The sequence below is a fragment of the Vanellus vanellus genome, assembly GCF_965231255.1.
Source record: "Vanellus vanellus genome assembly, chromosome: 5".
In the NCBI taxonomy this organism is placed as follows: Eukaryota; Metazoa; Chordata; class Aves; order Charadriiformes; family Charadriidae; genus Vanellus; species Vanellus vanellus.
This window is the reverse complement of record NC_138910.1, coordinates 19,755,724-19,769,573: the sequence shown is the minus strand read 5'-3', so window position 1 is coordinate 19,769,573 and position 13,850 is coordinate 19,755,724. Positions and strand designations below refer to the sequence as shown.

The 13,850-nt window shown below is 41.4% G+C and overlaps 1 protein-coding gene across 2 annotated transcripts in view; it reads right to left on the bottom strand.

Annotated features, from left to right (window-relative positions):
- The window catches only part of SLC4A10 (solute carrier family 4 member 10), a gene marked incomplete at its 5' end in the record, with an annotated part of 167,080 nt that extends 153,489 nt beyond the window's left edge, over nucleotides 1–13,591 (bottom strand). For both annotated transcript variants that reach the window (XM_082483719.1, XM_082483720.1), the window contains one exon: nucleotides 13,544–13,591. In XM_082483719.1, the coding sequence (XP_082339845.1) occupies nucleotides 13,544–13,591 (48 nt within the window). The remainder of the gene's footprint in view (nucleotides 1–13,543) is intronic.
- Between the last annotated feature and the right edge of the window lie 259 nt (nucleotides 13,592–13,850).

The following is a 13,850-nucleotide window of genomic DNA, read 5'->3' as shown; positions in this document are numbered from 1 at the left end:
AGATGCAAAGAGAGCGTGGAGAGCAGCGGCAAAGAGACAGACTAGATGCCATCTAGGGCCCATCAGTTGGATCACACGCAGCTGGTAGCCAAATTAATCAACCAAGCAAAATCCAATACAATAGTGTGTCATCAGTACAATTAAAGCGAAAGCACTCGGCATCCATCATCAGCTCCTTCAATGACTCTCCCTAGCTCAGTGGCAGCCTTGCGCCCTCCTTTGCAGTTCATAATTGAATCTATAAAAGAATATATAACTATTTGCCCATTGTAAAAAGCAAGTATTTGGCACGCCCTGCCAAGCTGTAGCCTATAAATTGCTGGGCAACACACGCAAAATGATTGTCAAAACTGCTTGAAGGCAATCTGGATTTAAAAAAAAAAAAAAAAAAAAAAAAAAATCAGTTCTGTGATGACAGCCAGAGCAATGACATTAACAAAACTCCAAAAATTCAGCAAAGGGAGGTGCTTTGGGGAAGAAGGACAGTAGTTCACAAGCCTGTGAAGATATCCACATTTAGATGGCTCATTTGCTTGCAAGAAAACAAAAACGGACGAGCAGAGCAGAACAAGGTTCCTCTTCCTTTGCTACTAAATTCAGCAAGAACAGTCTGACAGACCTCTCCCAGGTCATTGGTTCCCACTACTAAAAGAGCGAACATGTGATAAATACAATTTTCCTATGTTTGAGACCCCCTTAATCAATAACATTTTTCTCCTGAAATATCCAATCTAACAAAAAAACGTAACTGATCAGAAAGAAAGAAACTCTGGCAACAAGAAAGTAACAACAGCACATGGGCAACTCCAACTCACTTTGGATCAGCTGCGATTTTTAAATGATCTCATCTACAGATGAACACGTCATTGGTAAGACCAAAAAGAATTATTTCTCTTTCTGCAAAATCATCTGAGACACAACCCATCACTGCCAAGCTAACAATGACAAACCCTATTTCATGGACCCCAGGAAGGAAAGCAAAAGCAGAACTGCAGAAATCTTTGAAATCCAGTATCTTGTCCCCGGCTGCCCCACTACTTGATTCTTAGAGCAAAAGAAAAAAAAAAAAAAAAAAAGGAACTAACAAATGGTCTTTCCTCTGCTTTCCTCTGGTATTCAGTCCCAGTTTCTGGTAATCAGCACTTGAAGGTTTTGCTAAGCTGGTGATCGCATCTGTTGAGTTAGGATCACTGTGCTTAATTACCTAATTCCTTTTTAACCTATTTACACTTACAGCCACCACAACATCCCACGTCACTAAATTTCGCAGTTGAACTCTACACTTTGTGGAAAAAGTTTTTCTCTCTTGTTTTTAACTTAGTGATTGATAGTTTTATGAAATTCACTGTTTATGCTATAACGAAATAGTTAAGATTTATTCCATATTCACCTTTTCTTTATTTTTCATGGCATCATATCCTCTGTCTCCTGAATCGCTTCATTTCCAGAACAACTCCTAATCTACATAGCTTTGATTTGAACAGCAAATATTTACCCATTAGTCAAGAAATGCTGAATGACACAACCTCAAAATATGATCCAGATTTTGCAGTCCTGAAATTGAAAGCCCAGCCTCAGGTTGCCAGCCAGCACTCAAGGCTATCTTCAATGACATTATCTGAGACCATTCCAGATGATGACTGTCGGTACCACATGAAAGCTGTGGACAGGTCAGATAACATTTAGCGTTCCTCACTTTTTCTTGAAGAAAGGAAGAAAAAAAAAAAAAATATGCAGGAGGTGCTCTGGAAGGTTTTTTTTTATATTGTGTCCACATCAGCAGCCACTTAACTCTCACCTCCCCTCAAGCATCAAGGTACACTTGCGTGAAGTGCAGGAGGAAATGCCCGAGTAGAGCCCAGAATCAAAAAAAGAGCACAACTTGGACAACGAGCACCCTGGACAGCAGAGAGAAACCCATCCTAGAGAGAGGTGGAATTTGTTAGAGAAAAAGGATACCGAGAGCCAGCAGCGGCACTTAAAAATCAAGAGATTGGCTCAAAAGATGAGATTTAAAAAGAAGCGCACATAGGATGATTTTTGCCTTCTGGATAATCCAGACACTTTTTCACATTTTCCATCTCTACCACGCGAGCTAAAGTCTTGCCTATTTTATTTTTACCTTTTAAGTAAAAATCTAGAATGTAGGTGTTGTCTTGGTGTTGAAGCGACAAGATTGCAAGATTATAGCAGAAACATAGAAGTTGACAATAATGATTTGATACTGGATTTTCTTTTTAATTCATTGCTCTTTTCATCATACTCACAATTCACATGCATTTCTTGAATCGCTCATGTTCAAAACACATCTGTAATCTTAGCACTTCTAAATGGTAGAAACTTTCCTATCACCTGTATTCCTATCTCTACCAAAACGATACCTAAAATGAAACACTTGAAAATTGAGACTTTGTGAAGGAATCCCACTGCTGACTGTGGATTAAGTTGCTTTCCCATTCCAAATAAGAAAAGGAAAAAGACTTTTTTCTTTTTTTTTTTTAATACTACAACCATTTTTAAAGGCACTTGTTGGAAGCTGCTTTAAGGCTTAGAATATTGTAATAAATCTCAATGTGATTTTAGTGCCTTGAAGGTTTGGTCACTAGAAAATGCTGAGTACCTGTCACTTCAAAACAAAGCCTGGGTTTACATAATTCAAATGGAGTACTACTAGTACTAAATCACAGTATTAATAACAAAACCAAAGGAAAATCTATTTAGTCTGGTATTTCTCGGAAGCTGAAAACATTTGAATTGAATATTTGCCATCAGGCAGAAATTTTAAAAAAGATTCCATTAGAATGAGATATATTTTCATATTTGCATATATATGGACACAAAAACACACCCTTTCTTAACATACATGAAAAGACTGCTGGAAAAAAACCTAAATGTTAGCAGGAAAATAATCAGTTACATTATAGGGAAAAAGAAAAAAAGCACCACAAAGCTAAATCACTCATAATAATTATAAATTAGTATTATTTTCCTATATAAAATACATCAGTGGCAGAAATAAATTCACCTTAGTAATGAGTTACTAAAATACTATAACTGTAAAGCATTAACAATACTGTTTTACAGTTTGCACAGACCATTTATCAATTCTTTTCGTTTTGCTCAAGACAATCTTGCAAGACATTCTAATGACATTTTTTATTTTTTCATGAATATTCATAATGGAAGTACTATACAAACTGCAATCACTATGAAATGAAAAATTTGAGACTCAAAGATTAAAGTATAGCAGATAGCAAAATAACAGTCTCTGGGTTACAGTATTTGAATGAGATTAATCATAACCCTCTAGAATTCTTTTATTTTATATCCATATTTTATTTCATATCCACTTCCCCTAATTTATAAAATTTATTGTTTGTTGTGTCAGGGAAATTTAAAGTTTCATTAGTCTAAAAAAAAAAAAAAAACAACCAAATTTAGAAATAAAAGCCCAAACCAAGACGAATTTTTAATTCTGTCCATTCACAATTTATAACTATTATTATTTGCACTCTTAGAGCAAGCACTTTATGTGATTACAGTCATAATGGTTACGCTGCAATAGCTCAGTAATTTCTGTGAACAAACAGGAGAATAACAAACTAGAGAAAAGAAGGAGATTCTATTATTTTTGCATTGCCAGAAATCTATTTGTTTGCGATCAAGCCAACAAACAAGTTTATTATTTATATGTGTACCGTCCTAGGCTCCTGAACTGGCCAGTCATGGACCAGAAGCCCTTTGTGGCAGACCCCACATCCACCCAGAACAAAAATACGATCCTCATCCCAAAAGGTTCACACAAATTTTTGCCTAAAAAAAATAAACAAACAAACAAAAAAATACAACCACCCAAACTTGGTGGCTCATTTACAGTATCTTATCCATGTAACAAACTACTGTGTTTATTATTACGCGATGCCGAGCAGAAAGCAGATTACCCCAATTTTATCAAGGGTAAACCTACCTTGCATTTATGTAAGGTCAGCGCATGCAGCTAAGGAATGAGAAGAGAAGGCTCCGACACTACCTACCTCGCAGTAGCTTTTTGTACAGCCATCCTTTGTACGCAAGTCAAGGGAGAACCGATTGACACAAACAAATAAACATGAAATAATGAATACCTTCTGACGAAGTTTGCCACAGTTAGCAATTTTAATAGCCTAAGAGTCACCAAGAACTAGTTTTGTAGAGATTACCTTTTTCTAATATTGTCACTGAAACACTACGCAGAATTTTCATATGACAAGTGGCTCTAAATGCCAGACTGCTTCTGGAATCGTAGACTTTAAGATCACAGAAATGGTTTCAGAACAGGAACGCTATTTTCCCACTAGACATTCTCAGATCCTACATTGGACGCTTCATCAAAACCTACATTCTGTGCGTTGAACTACCCAAAACGTGCAAGTGGTATGAATGTGCACAAGACTGGATTGTACAGGTCTGAGTCATGTGCCCAAGAATAAACAAAAGTCAAACAAAAAAAAAAACAAAAAAAAAAAACGTTTAGTCAAGTTTTACACGTTTACATGTTTTGGTAGTAACTTCCTCTAGATGTATTCACTGTAATATTTCCGTGGTTTTCTTTGAAAGGTTCCTTTAAGAAGTTCTGTCTGTTCTCGCTAGCTTAACTTTTTCCATAGACATACACACTTCCATAGACATACACACACTAACAAGTTTCATATTTACGGAGAAATTTCGGGGAAGGAGGCAGGGTATAAGGCAGCTTTGGGATTTGGGGTTTTTTGGCTGTAATGCATTGGGGCTTGCAAGGTGTAAGCCTGCTACCATGCACATCTCATTGCAACTGCTAATGGGAACGCGGCTCCTGTGGCAGAAGCTAGCCCAAGGCAAATCCCTCACCATGGGTACAGTTCTCAAAACCAACTCTTTTCCTCCACAAACCTGCTTCTGTCAGCTGCACGCCTTGTTAATGCATGCGCAATCTTCAGTGACTTCTGCAAGGCAAAAAAAAGTTTCTTCTGCTTCTGTTATTTTTTTTGCCCAAATTTGGCCAATGTAGAAGCACTGGACAGAGAAGTGGAAAAAAAAAAAAAATCATCGTTCACAAATATTCCGTGGAGAGTTACTAGGCTTTTGCACGTTTATTTCTTAAGTTTCTCTTCAATGGGTCTTCTCCACTCCACATGCAACTGCAGTTTTCTGTTGCTCTGGGCAACACTGGCTTACACTTAGAAACCTCTCACCTACTCTTAGTTACAACTGGGCAAATAGAAAAAAAAAAATTCATGTATTTGGTGGCCGAAGTAAACCAATTCAGCCACAGCAGACAGAGAGTCCTAAACTTCTAGGCAAAATGACGTGAAACAAACACAATCAAACTACGCAGACTACAGATCACCGTAAAACATTTCATCCTCTCTAAAACTGAACGTGGCTTTTTCTTTAAAAGTTACTTTAAGAGTCTTTAACCTTTTCTTCCAATGTCATTTTAGAGCAAAGCCCTGTGAGTTAACCCGAGGTTTCAGTGGGTATTCCATAGCAGGGTTTTTCCCAATCCATTCCCCTACAAGATGAGGACCGTGGGGGGGTACTCCAAATGCAAGGAACACGTTTGATTTTAATGAATAAACCCAGCTGGATGGCTACGGAAAAAAACTCCTTTCTAGGAAACTGGTGAGAATAAGCATGAAGGTTTCTGGACTGCTTAATACCATTTTCTGAGACCATGTTCACCTATTCTGGATTCATCCAGATACTTCTTTTAAAACAAAGATATGGGATTCTCCTATTATTAGAATTTTCACATGAGAAGATTCTTGGATGAGTATGAAATACAGCTTTATGAGTGCTTTTACAGATCATTGCCACATTTAATTTCAAAAGCTATTATAACGTTGCAATAAAAACAAGCGGACATAGTTAAGTATTTCACTAAAATTCAATCATTAAGAAGAAAAACAGAATAAAGCGGAAGCTTTCTAAAAGATAATCATATAGTCAGTCAAGTCTTATGTTTGAGCATTTCTATCCTCTTCAAATAAAGGGAAAGGATGACAGTAATTGAAGGAGATGGATAATATGGGTTACAACCTAAGTCACAAAATTTTCTGCAAAAAAGTAAACTATGTTAAAGTCTCCGAACACAGCAACCTTGCAGAATCTGCATGAATGTTTGTATCAATGATGACACTTTTGGAACTTATACGAGTCTCAAACAAGGCCGCAGTAGCCTCAAATGATCTGGAAACTGTAGCTTGTTTCCGAGGACAGTATTAAGATGCTCTGCTGCAGAGATTTGGGGGTGAGGGGGTGGAAGGGAGCACTACTTTTATTCTACAAATTCATTTAAAACACCAATACATATAATATCCTTTCTGTCAGCACAATAATGTACTGTTCTGGGACACTCTAGTTCTATTTCAGTACTTACCTAAATAGGTCACAAAAATGATTAAAAGAAATTCTTAAAGCATGCCAATTTTTCTGAAAAAGGATACAGGTTATCCACATTTTCATGACATCAAAGGCAGAAGAATGCCCACTCTTCCACAGGCAATATGAAATTATAATTTTTGTTACATTTGTCATTAATTATAGAGCATGCCAGGAAAATACATCCTCTTCGTTACAAATTTTCAGACCATAAACTTCCATTCTTTCCAATTTTGCATCAATGTACTTGAGATACTGGTAGTGCAATCTAATAAAAAAAACTATTCTGCATTCTTAGAAGATTATATCAAGCTCTTTCCGCTTCCCACTCGAGTAGAACAGGTAAGAATTTTTTTTGTTAATAAGGCAAGTAGTGATTCAACCACTTCTGCACAGATGAGCAATCCTTGGGAACACTGTTATGTGTAAGCTCAACCTCGAACCCCAAGGCAAAGAACAAATCTCCAGAACAAATGAGTGGCTAATACTTGCCATTCAAATTCTCATTTTATCATTATCATCACTTAGCTGCAGTTCAAATGAAAAATATCAACTTCCTATGTTTAACAGATCATAAAATTTATGGATTTAGCTGAAAGCTCAAGATTCACTTGTTTTGCAGCTGTCGCAATTGGCTTTGTCTTATGAGACAAGCAGATGAAATAATTAAACAAGAATGAGAATGACGTCTTCAACTCAGTTGGGCCTTGAAAAAAAGATGCACATTTCTAGAGCTGCAGTTAGACTTTATTGATTGTCACATGGGAATTCTGGCAACCTTCGAAAGTGGATTTTAGACATCATTATGCTGTTTAATTCCAAATAGAAAGCTTTCCTACTTTTCTGTATGTTTTCGGTATACATTTAAACAAAACCCATAAAAGTCAACACCTTAATTTATGAGGAAAGACATCGATATTTTTCTTAGTTGAATTTTAACAATACAACTGATAGGATTCCTGTTTCACTGCTGGAAAACTGTCAAAGATACAGAGAGGGAGGGAGGCAGATAGACAGACAGACAGATGGATGTTGAAAGCAAAATCCTTTCTAGAAGAAATACACTCTAGCACAAATTTATCCATTCCATCTTTGGTCCTACCAGATCTAGGAGAGACTGCAGGATCTTATCCTGGAATTCCATTTTTTTTCCCTGCTTCATTTCACAACAGAAATACAGCTTTACAGAATGAAATAGCTGCATCTTCATATTCAGAAGCTTGACACTTCAGTCCACTAACAAAACACAATATTGAAAATTTTACCGAATCTTACAAATACTGAGCACATAAATATGATGAAGCCCTTTTTTATTTCTAATTTGTAGTCTACAATCATAAATCAAATTATTCAAATTTAACAGCAGCATTTTCCTGAACCCCAAAATGAAAATGCCTAAGAAAGAACAGTTCTGCAATCTTGGAGGTATATTTATTCCCCCGTGGATCCTATTCTTTGATTCTATAAAGAAAAAAATATGAAAACTACTAGTCAGTACCAATAAAAAAAAAAAGAATCTAAAGCGCTTATGATTTGATACACAATCTCCCTGACTGTACATTTATTTCCTATTGATGTTTCCAACACTATAAACATCCTTATCACCACACAGCCACCACAGAGTTTTCAGTGTTTCACTGGGAAAGATTTGACATGAAATCAGATTCTTGCTGATGGCTGCTTACTTCTAAAAAAAAAAAAAAAAAAAAAAAAAAACAAAACAAACAAAACAAACCAAAACACACCCACCCTTTTACATACTCCTATGTTGAAAAGGAAGTTTACACGTACGTATGATCTTCCTCTCCAGAAATGACATGGCATTTTGCTATTGAATTTAATGACATAGTTTGCCAGACTAATTACAGTTTAAGTATCCATTTTCTATTTTTGACAGAATCTAATGGCAGGATTTGGGGTTTTTCCCATCCTTACACAGTTTCAGTGACTATGAATGCCTCTAGAGAGAACCTAGCACAATTGTTAGTGACTGATATCTGGACCAACTCCTCACAACAGTGGCTTCAGATCAGTTTTTCTTAATTGATAGCATTTTGACTACTTTTAATACAAGTTTCCAGAAAAAGGTGCAAAACAATCCCAGTCTCTCTCCAAAAAGCAACACAAACATGCAATACTTTCTGGTCTTTATGAGTGTGACAGCTACAAAGTGATTGCTCCCAGTGAAACTTCTCCTGGAACTTCTCGTAGCCCCACTGATGCAGACAGACTCCTATGCTCTTTAAAAAGTCACCTGGACTCCACGAAGGCTTGAAAATCTACATTTAAGATTAACACTTTGCAGATACAAATTCATAAATAATGTTATATTTTATATTTTTGTACGGTTTTAAAACCTGCTTGCAATCACCAAATTGGATGAATGGTAGGCATCTATCTTTTTAATATACTCTTTGGATGTGTTTATAGTAAATTCTAGATTCAGATGGACTTAACTGAAGGTACCAACATTTATAATCCAGATAAACTGCTCCCTTCTCAGTTTGCACATAATGTATCATCCATCTATAAAACAGTCTTTCCAGAAAGACAAGAATGAGCCCCTGCCACAGAATGATAGGATTGGAAGAGATCTCATGAGGTTTTCCTGTATTTTTCCAAAAGAATCACAACATTCCTGTAGTCTCTATAAACTTGCCTTAACTGTTGTTATAACATTAAATTTTGGTGAAGCAAACCGGGAATTAGTACCGTTATGCACAAACTGTGGGGTCAGGCTCTGCCATCCATTCTCATAATGAGCAATACATTTCATCTGCAAGTCTCACCGGAGGTCCCACTCAGCATTAACAAAAGCAAAAGAATTTGGCCTGTTACTGTGAGCAGCTTCCCACACTCACCTGCTACACTAAAAATAGTGACTCCCCAAGATCTCGCTATACCGTTCTCCCACATACAGAGGCCTCAGTAGTCATAACTGCGTGCCATTTGCAGCAGCGACGAGAGTACTGGATACAAACAATATCTACCTAGTGCATACGTATCACAGAATCATAGAATGGTTTAGGTTGGAAAGGACCTTGAAGATCATCGAGTTCCAACCCCCCTGCCATGGGCAGGGACACCTCCCACTAGACCAGGTTGCCCAAGGCCACGTCCAGCCTGGCCTTGAACACCTCCAGGGATTGGACCTCAATAACCTCTCTGGGCAACCTGTTCCAGTGCCTCACCGCCCTCAAAGTGAAAAACTTCTTCCTAATGTTCAATCTGAACCTGCCCTCTTCCAGTTTAAAGCCATTCTCCCTCGTCCTATCTCTACATGCCCTAGTAACAAGTCCTTCCCCAGCGTATCACATCGTACCATAGTGCATGCATATGCATTACATATATCTGTGGATATATATTAGCAATTGCACATTTTAAAGTCTTGTATCTACCAGATTTTAAAAATAAACAAACAAACAAACAAAACCAAACAGCTTTTAAATTTTAAGACTGAATGAGGAAGGCGAGAGAATATGAACTTAGAAAGGAAGAATCAATTTGGCTTTGCATACATGGGTTTTACTGTCACCTTCAGAAAACACAGAAGAACAACATGCCAAGAATAAACATAGTTAGGAAAAATATCTCCACTCTGTCTATACGTGCTCCTTATATCTGAAGCTTCAAACCTCTGTCAGATAACAACCCTGTTTTGAAAGGCAATTTTGACTTGCGTACAAGACAGATCCAGAACGGACAGAAACAAATACTCTACGAATAACTTTTGCTATGAATACACTGCCTTAAGTGACGGTTTGCAAAACAATTTACATATAATGAGGTATGCCTGTATACAGACAAACTAACAATATCTGGTCCTTTGATTAGAAATCAATAAAAGATCTTTGTAGAGAAGATCTGCAGATTGTTTCTCCCGTTCTGTAAACAAATGATGACTCCTTAGCAATCTTTCAATTACTCATAACTATTTTAAAGCACCCTGAATAATCATACTGAAAAAATATTCTTGATGACTGATAAATAAAACATCAGACGATACAGAAAACACACAAGTCTGTATTTTGTTCCATGTTAGTGTACGTACTGAACAATAAAAATAAGACTATCTTTACATTTTCAAGAGTGGTTTGAACAAATTGTTTCCAGGTGAAGAATTTCCTTTTTCATTTATTTCTACAATATTGCACTTATAGACAATTTGTAATAGAGTTCTAATAATTTTCACAGAAATTTGCCTACACTGCAAAAAAAAAAAAAAAAAAAAAAAGAGAAGCAGTAGCCTAACTGCTAACAAAGGTACCGTCGCTGTGTAAGAACTGTTTCCAAAAGGAGTTTGTGAAAAAGAGACTGGTAAGGAAATTATTTAACTCCTCAAAACTACAGGCAACAATGTATTTTATCATTTTGCAAATTGCTAGAGATTGGGGTTTTTAATTAGAAGCTGTATAATAAATCACTAACAACATATGACTTACACTACAATAAAAATAGATTCCACTTTGTACAGACTGGGGGATTTTGGTGGGAAATTATATTGAGGCTTCACAATCTGAGCACCGTTAGAAGATAAAGTTAATGAAGGACTACGTTCGCTATCTTTTTACTATAAATAACAATTAAAATGTATCACGTGTTACAGTTTCACCATAAAAAAAGATTAACTCTGTTGCATATACCAAAGCCCTTGAAAGAAACAAGCTCTTTCAGCTAGGAGCCTTTTTCTTCATACCCGCAGTCCACCGAACTGGGACGACGCTTGGGAAAAGAACTGTATCTGTTTTACAGCCCGCATTCCTGTTCCATTTGTTTCCAGTCAAGATGAGGATTGACCCCTAAACCACAAGTACTCTAAAGGCGCTGCTATGTCCCAGCACAACCTCCCAGGCTAACAGCGCTGAAGTTAGCACTGATCCCTGCTCCTCAAACTCTGCCACGACTCCGCGTACAAGACTCCCACCATGCAAACGCCGTTTCTGCCTTACCACATGCAGGGCTCCAGACATCAGCCAGGCTGAGACTGCCAGAGCACATACACACCCTTTATTGCTTGGCGCACAGAGAAATGCCACCAGGACAGAGAAATTGGATAGACTAAAGGAGCCATGCCTTTACCATCATTGTGGCAGGAAAGCAACGTTGCCTTGTTGACCTGCGGAGGCCCTCTCAGAAACAGCGAGAGCATGAGAGGACTGAGGAAGACAACGCGCCACAATAAATATTACATGGACTACAGAAGTCTCCCTTCCCTACTTGAAGCAAACACAACAGCTGCTGAACGGGTTAGCTGCAGTAAATGGAGGTGGGAACCAGGCCACAAACTTCAAGAGCAACAGCACTGCCGGGGACCTGCAGCTCTGCAGACAGGTACAGCATCAGGGCAGGGCTCTGCCACTCAGGGCTGCAGAGGGAAGCAGGGACAACTCTTCCCTCATCAGCACACAAGAAATACTGCCTTCCTTGGTCCTCTCAGCCACAGCAACAGCCTTTTATTCTGTGCACAGCTCTGGAGGGACAAAACTTAAAGCCAGAGAGCACAAGGCAATTCTTCAGGTTGCCCCTTCCGAAAGCCAGCTCCTCTGCCTCCCTGCACAGCAGTCCTCACACAGCCAGAGACAACACACATTCACAAAGCGATTCCAGCACAGAGGTTAGCAAGGTATGAGTGAGAGCGAGACTGCGACCGCATACAGACTACCGCACTGGTGCAAAACACTGAGGACTATGTCTTCCACAGAATCCGTGATCATGAACTACAGGTGGAAACTGCATTTACATTGAATTCTCTCTCTAAGGAAAGGAACTGGACAACCAGTCTGTCAGTGAAAAAGACTGGATCTTCTACTCCAGTGTCAGAAACCGCAAGAGCAGTTAAGTAATAGGAATTAGGATTCATAAAAGGTATCCAGATAGCTACAGGAAAAACTGTCCCCACCACAAGAAGAAAGAAGATGCCAGAGATAATCTCACACTGTGCAGCAACCTGCCACCTGACAGCAAAATGGACCACGTCAACAGATGATGGGAACAGACCCTAAGAAAAACGGGCTTGCCACAAGTGCATCTCATCAACCTGCGGCAGCCGAGACTTGTCTCTTTCAAGCTTTGTCAACATTGGGAGACTCCTAGCACTAACACAGAGCCATTTCAGGAACCAGCAAAGCCTCCGCAGACCTGTGCGGTGTGTTCGCAGGGATGCGTACACACAGTCAGACACCAGTGGATGCACACGAGAGATTTCCCCCTGCCCCAGAGAGACTGACTTCCAGCGCAAGGCAGGAACCCCCATTCACAAACAGACTCTCGGTACAAGATCAAGATCCGACACCCACACTTACACCTTGCGCGCATCCGCAAACCCCGTGTTTGGGGCAGACCAGGCAGGAAAGAGGGTCCTCACTGACCTAACAGCCTAAAAAGTCCCGCCACCCCTTTCGTACTTGCTGGGGAAACGCTGCCCAGCCGCAGCTGTGCAATCACACTGCGCTCAGAGCCGAGGGGGCACCGTGCGCACACACACACACACACACACACACCCCTCCCCAGGCGACAACAACCCCACGGAACACCGGCTCCGCGGCCGAGCACAAGGGACTGCGACACGGCGGCACGAAGCAGAGAGCGGGATCCGGAGGCAGACAGACCCCGCGCTGCGAGTGCCGGAGCTCTGCACATCCCTCCGCGGTCTGCGCGCTGGGGGGGCCGGGGACCCGCCGAGACAGACCGAGCCCGGGGGGCTGGACCCCCACGGAGCCGCCCACAGGTGCTCCTGCCCCAGCACTGCCCCACCGCCGGGGAGCAGAGGGACGAGGAGGAGCCTGAGGAAGGAGATGTCGGCGGCCGGGGGGATGCGGAGAGAGGGGGTACCGAGGGGAAGGGGATGCCTGAACCGGGGGGGGGTGGGAGGGTGGGTGCTTGCCCTGGCGGGACACACGTACACAGGCGCACAAACACACACCGCTCCATCCCCCAGACAGACACCCCCGCCGCCGCATCGCCCGGCACCCGAGCGAGCCAACCTGTTTCCCCGCGCCCCGAGACACCGGCTCCGTCCCCCAGCACGGGCGGGCAGGAAGGCGGCCCCCCCGCGCCCCCTCCCCCGGCTGCCGCCCCGCGGGGCGCGTCGCAACCTCCCCCCCCTTCCCCCGCGGCGGGGGCCGCGCTGCGACAGCCGTACCGTGGGCAGCAGCGGCTCCATCTGCGCCCCTTGGTCCTGGGTCTCCATGCGGCGGCGGCGGCGGCGGGGCCGCCGCGGCGGCGCCCTCCCGCCGCCCGCCCGCGCTGCCGGGGCGCTGCGGGGCCCGCTGGGCTGCGCCGGGCTCCGCGCGCCTCCGCCGGGCTCCGCGCTCCGCCGCGCTCCCTCCGCGGATCAGGTGGCGCGCAGGCAGGAAGCGCGCGCCAGTCACATGGCTGCGCGCACCGCCGGCCCCAGCGCGGGGGGGAGGCAGGAGCCGGATCCACCTGCGGGATGCGGACGGATCCTG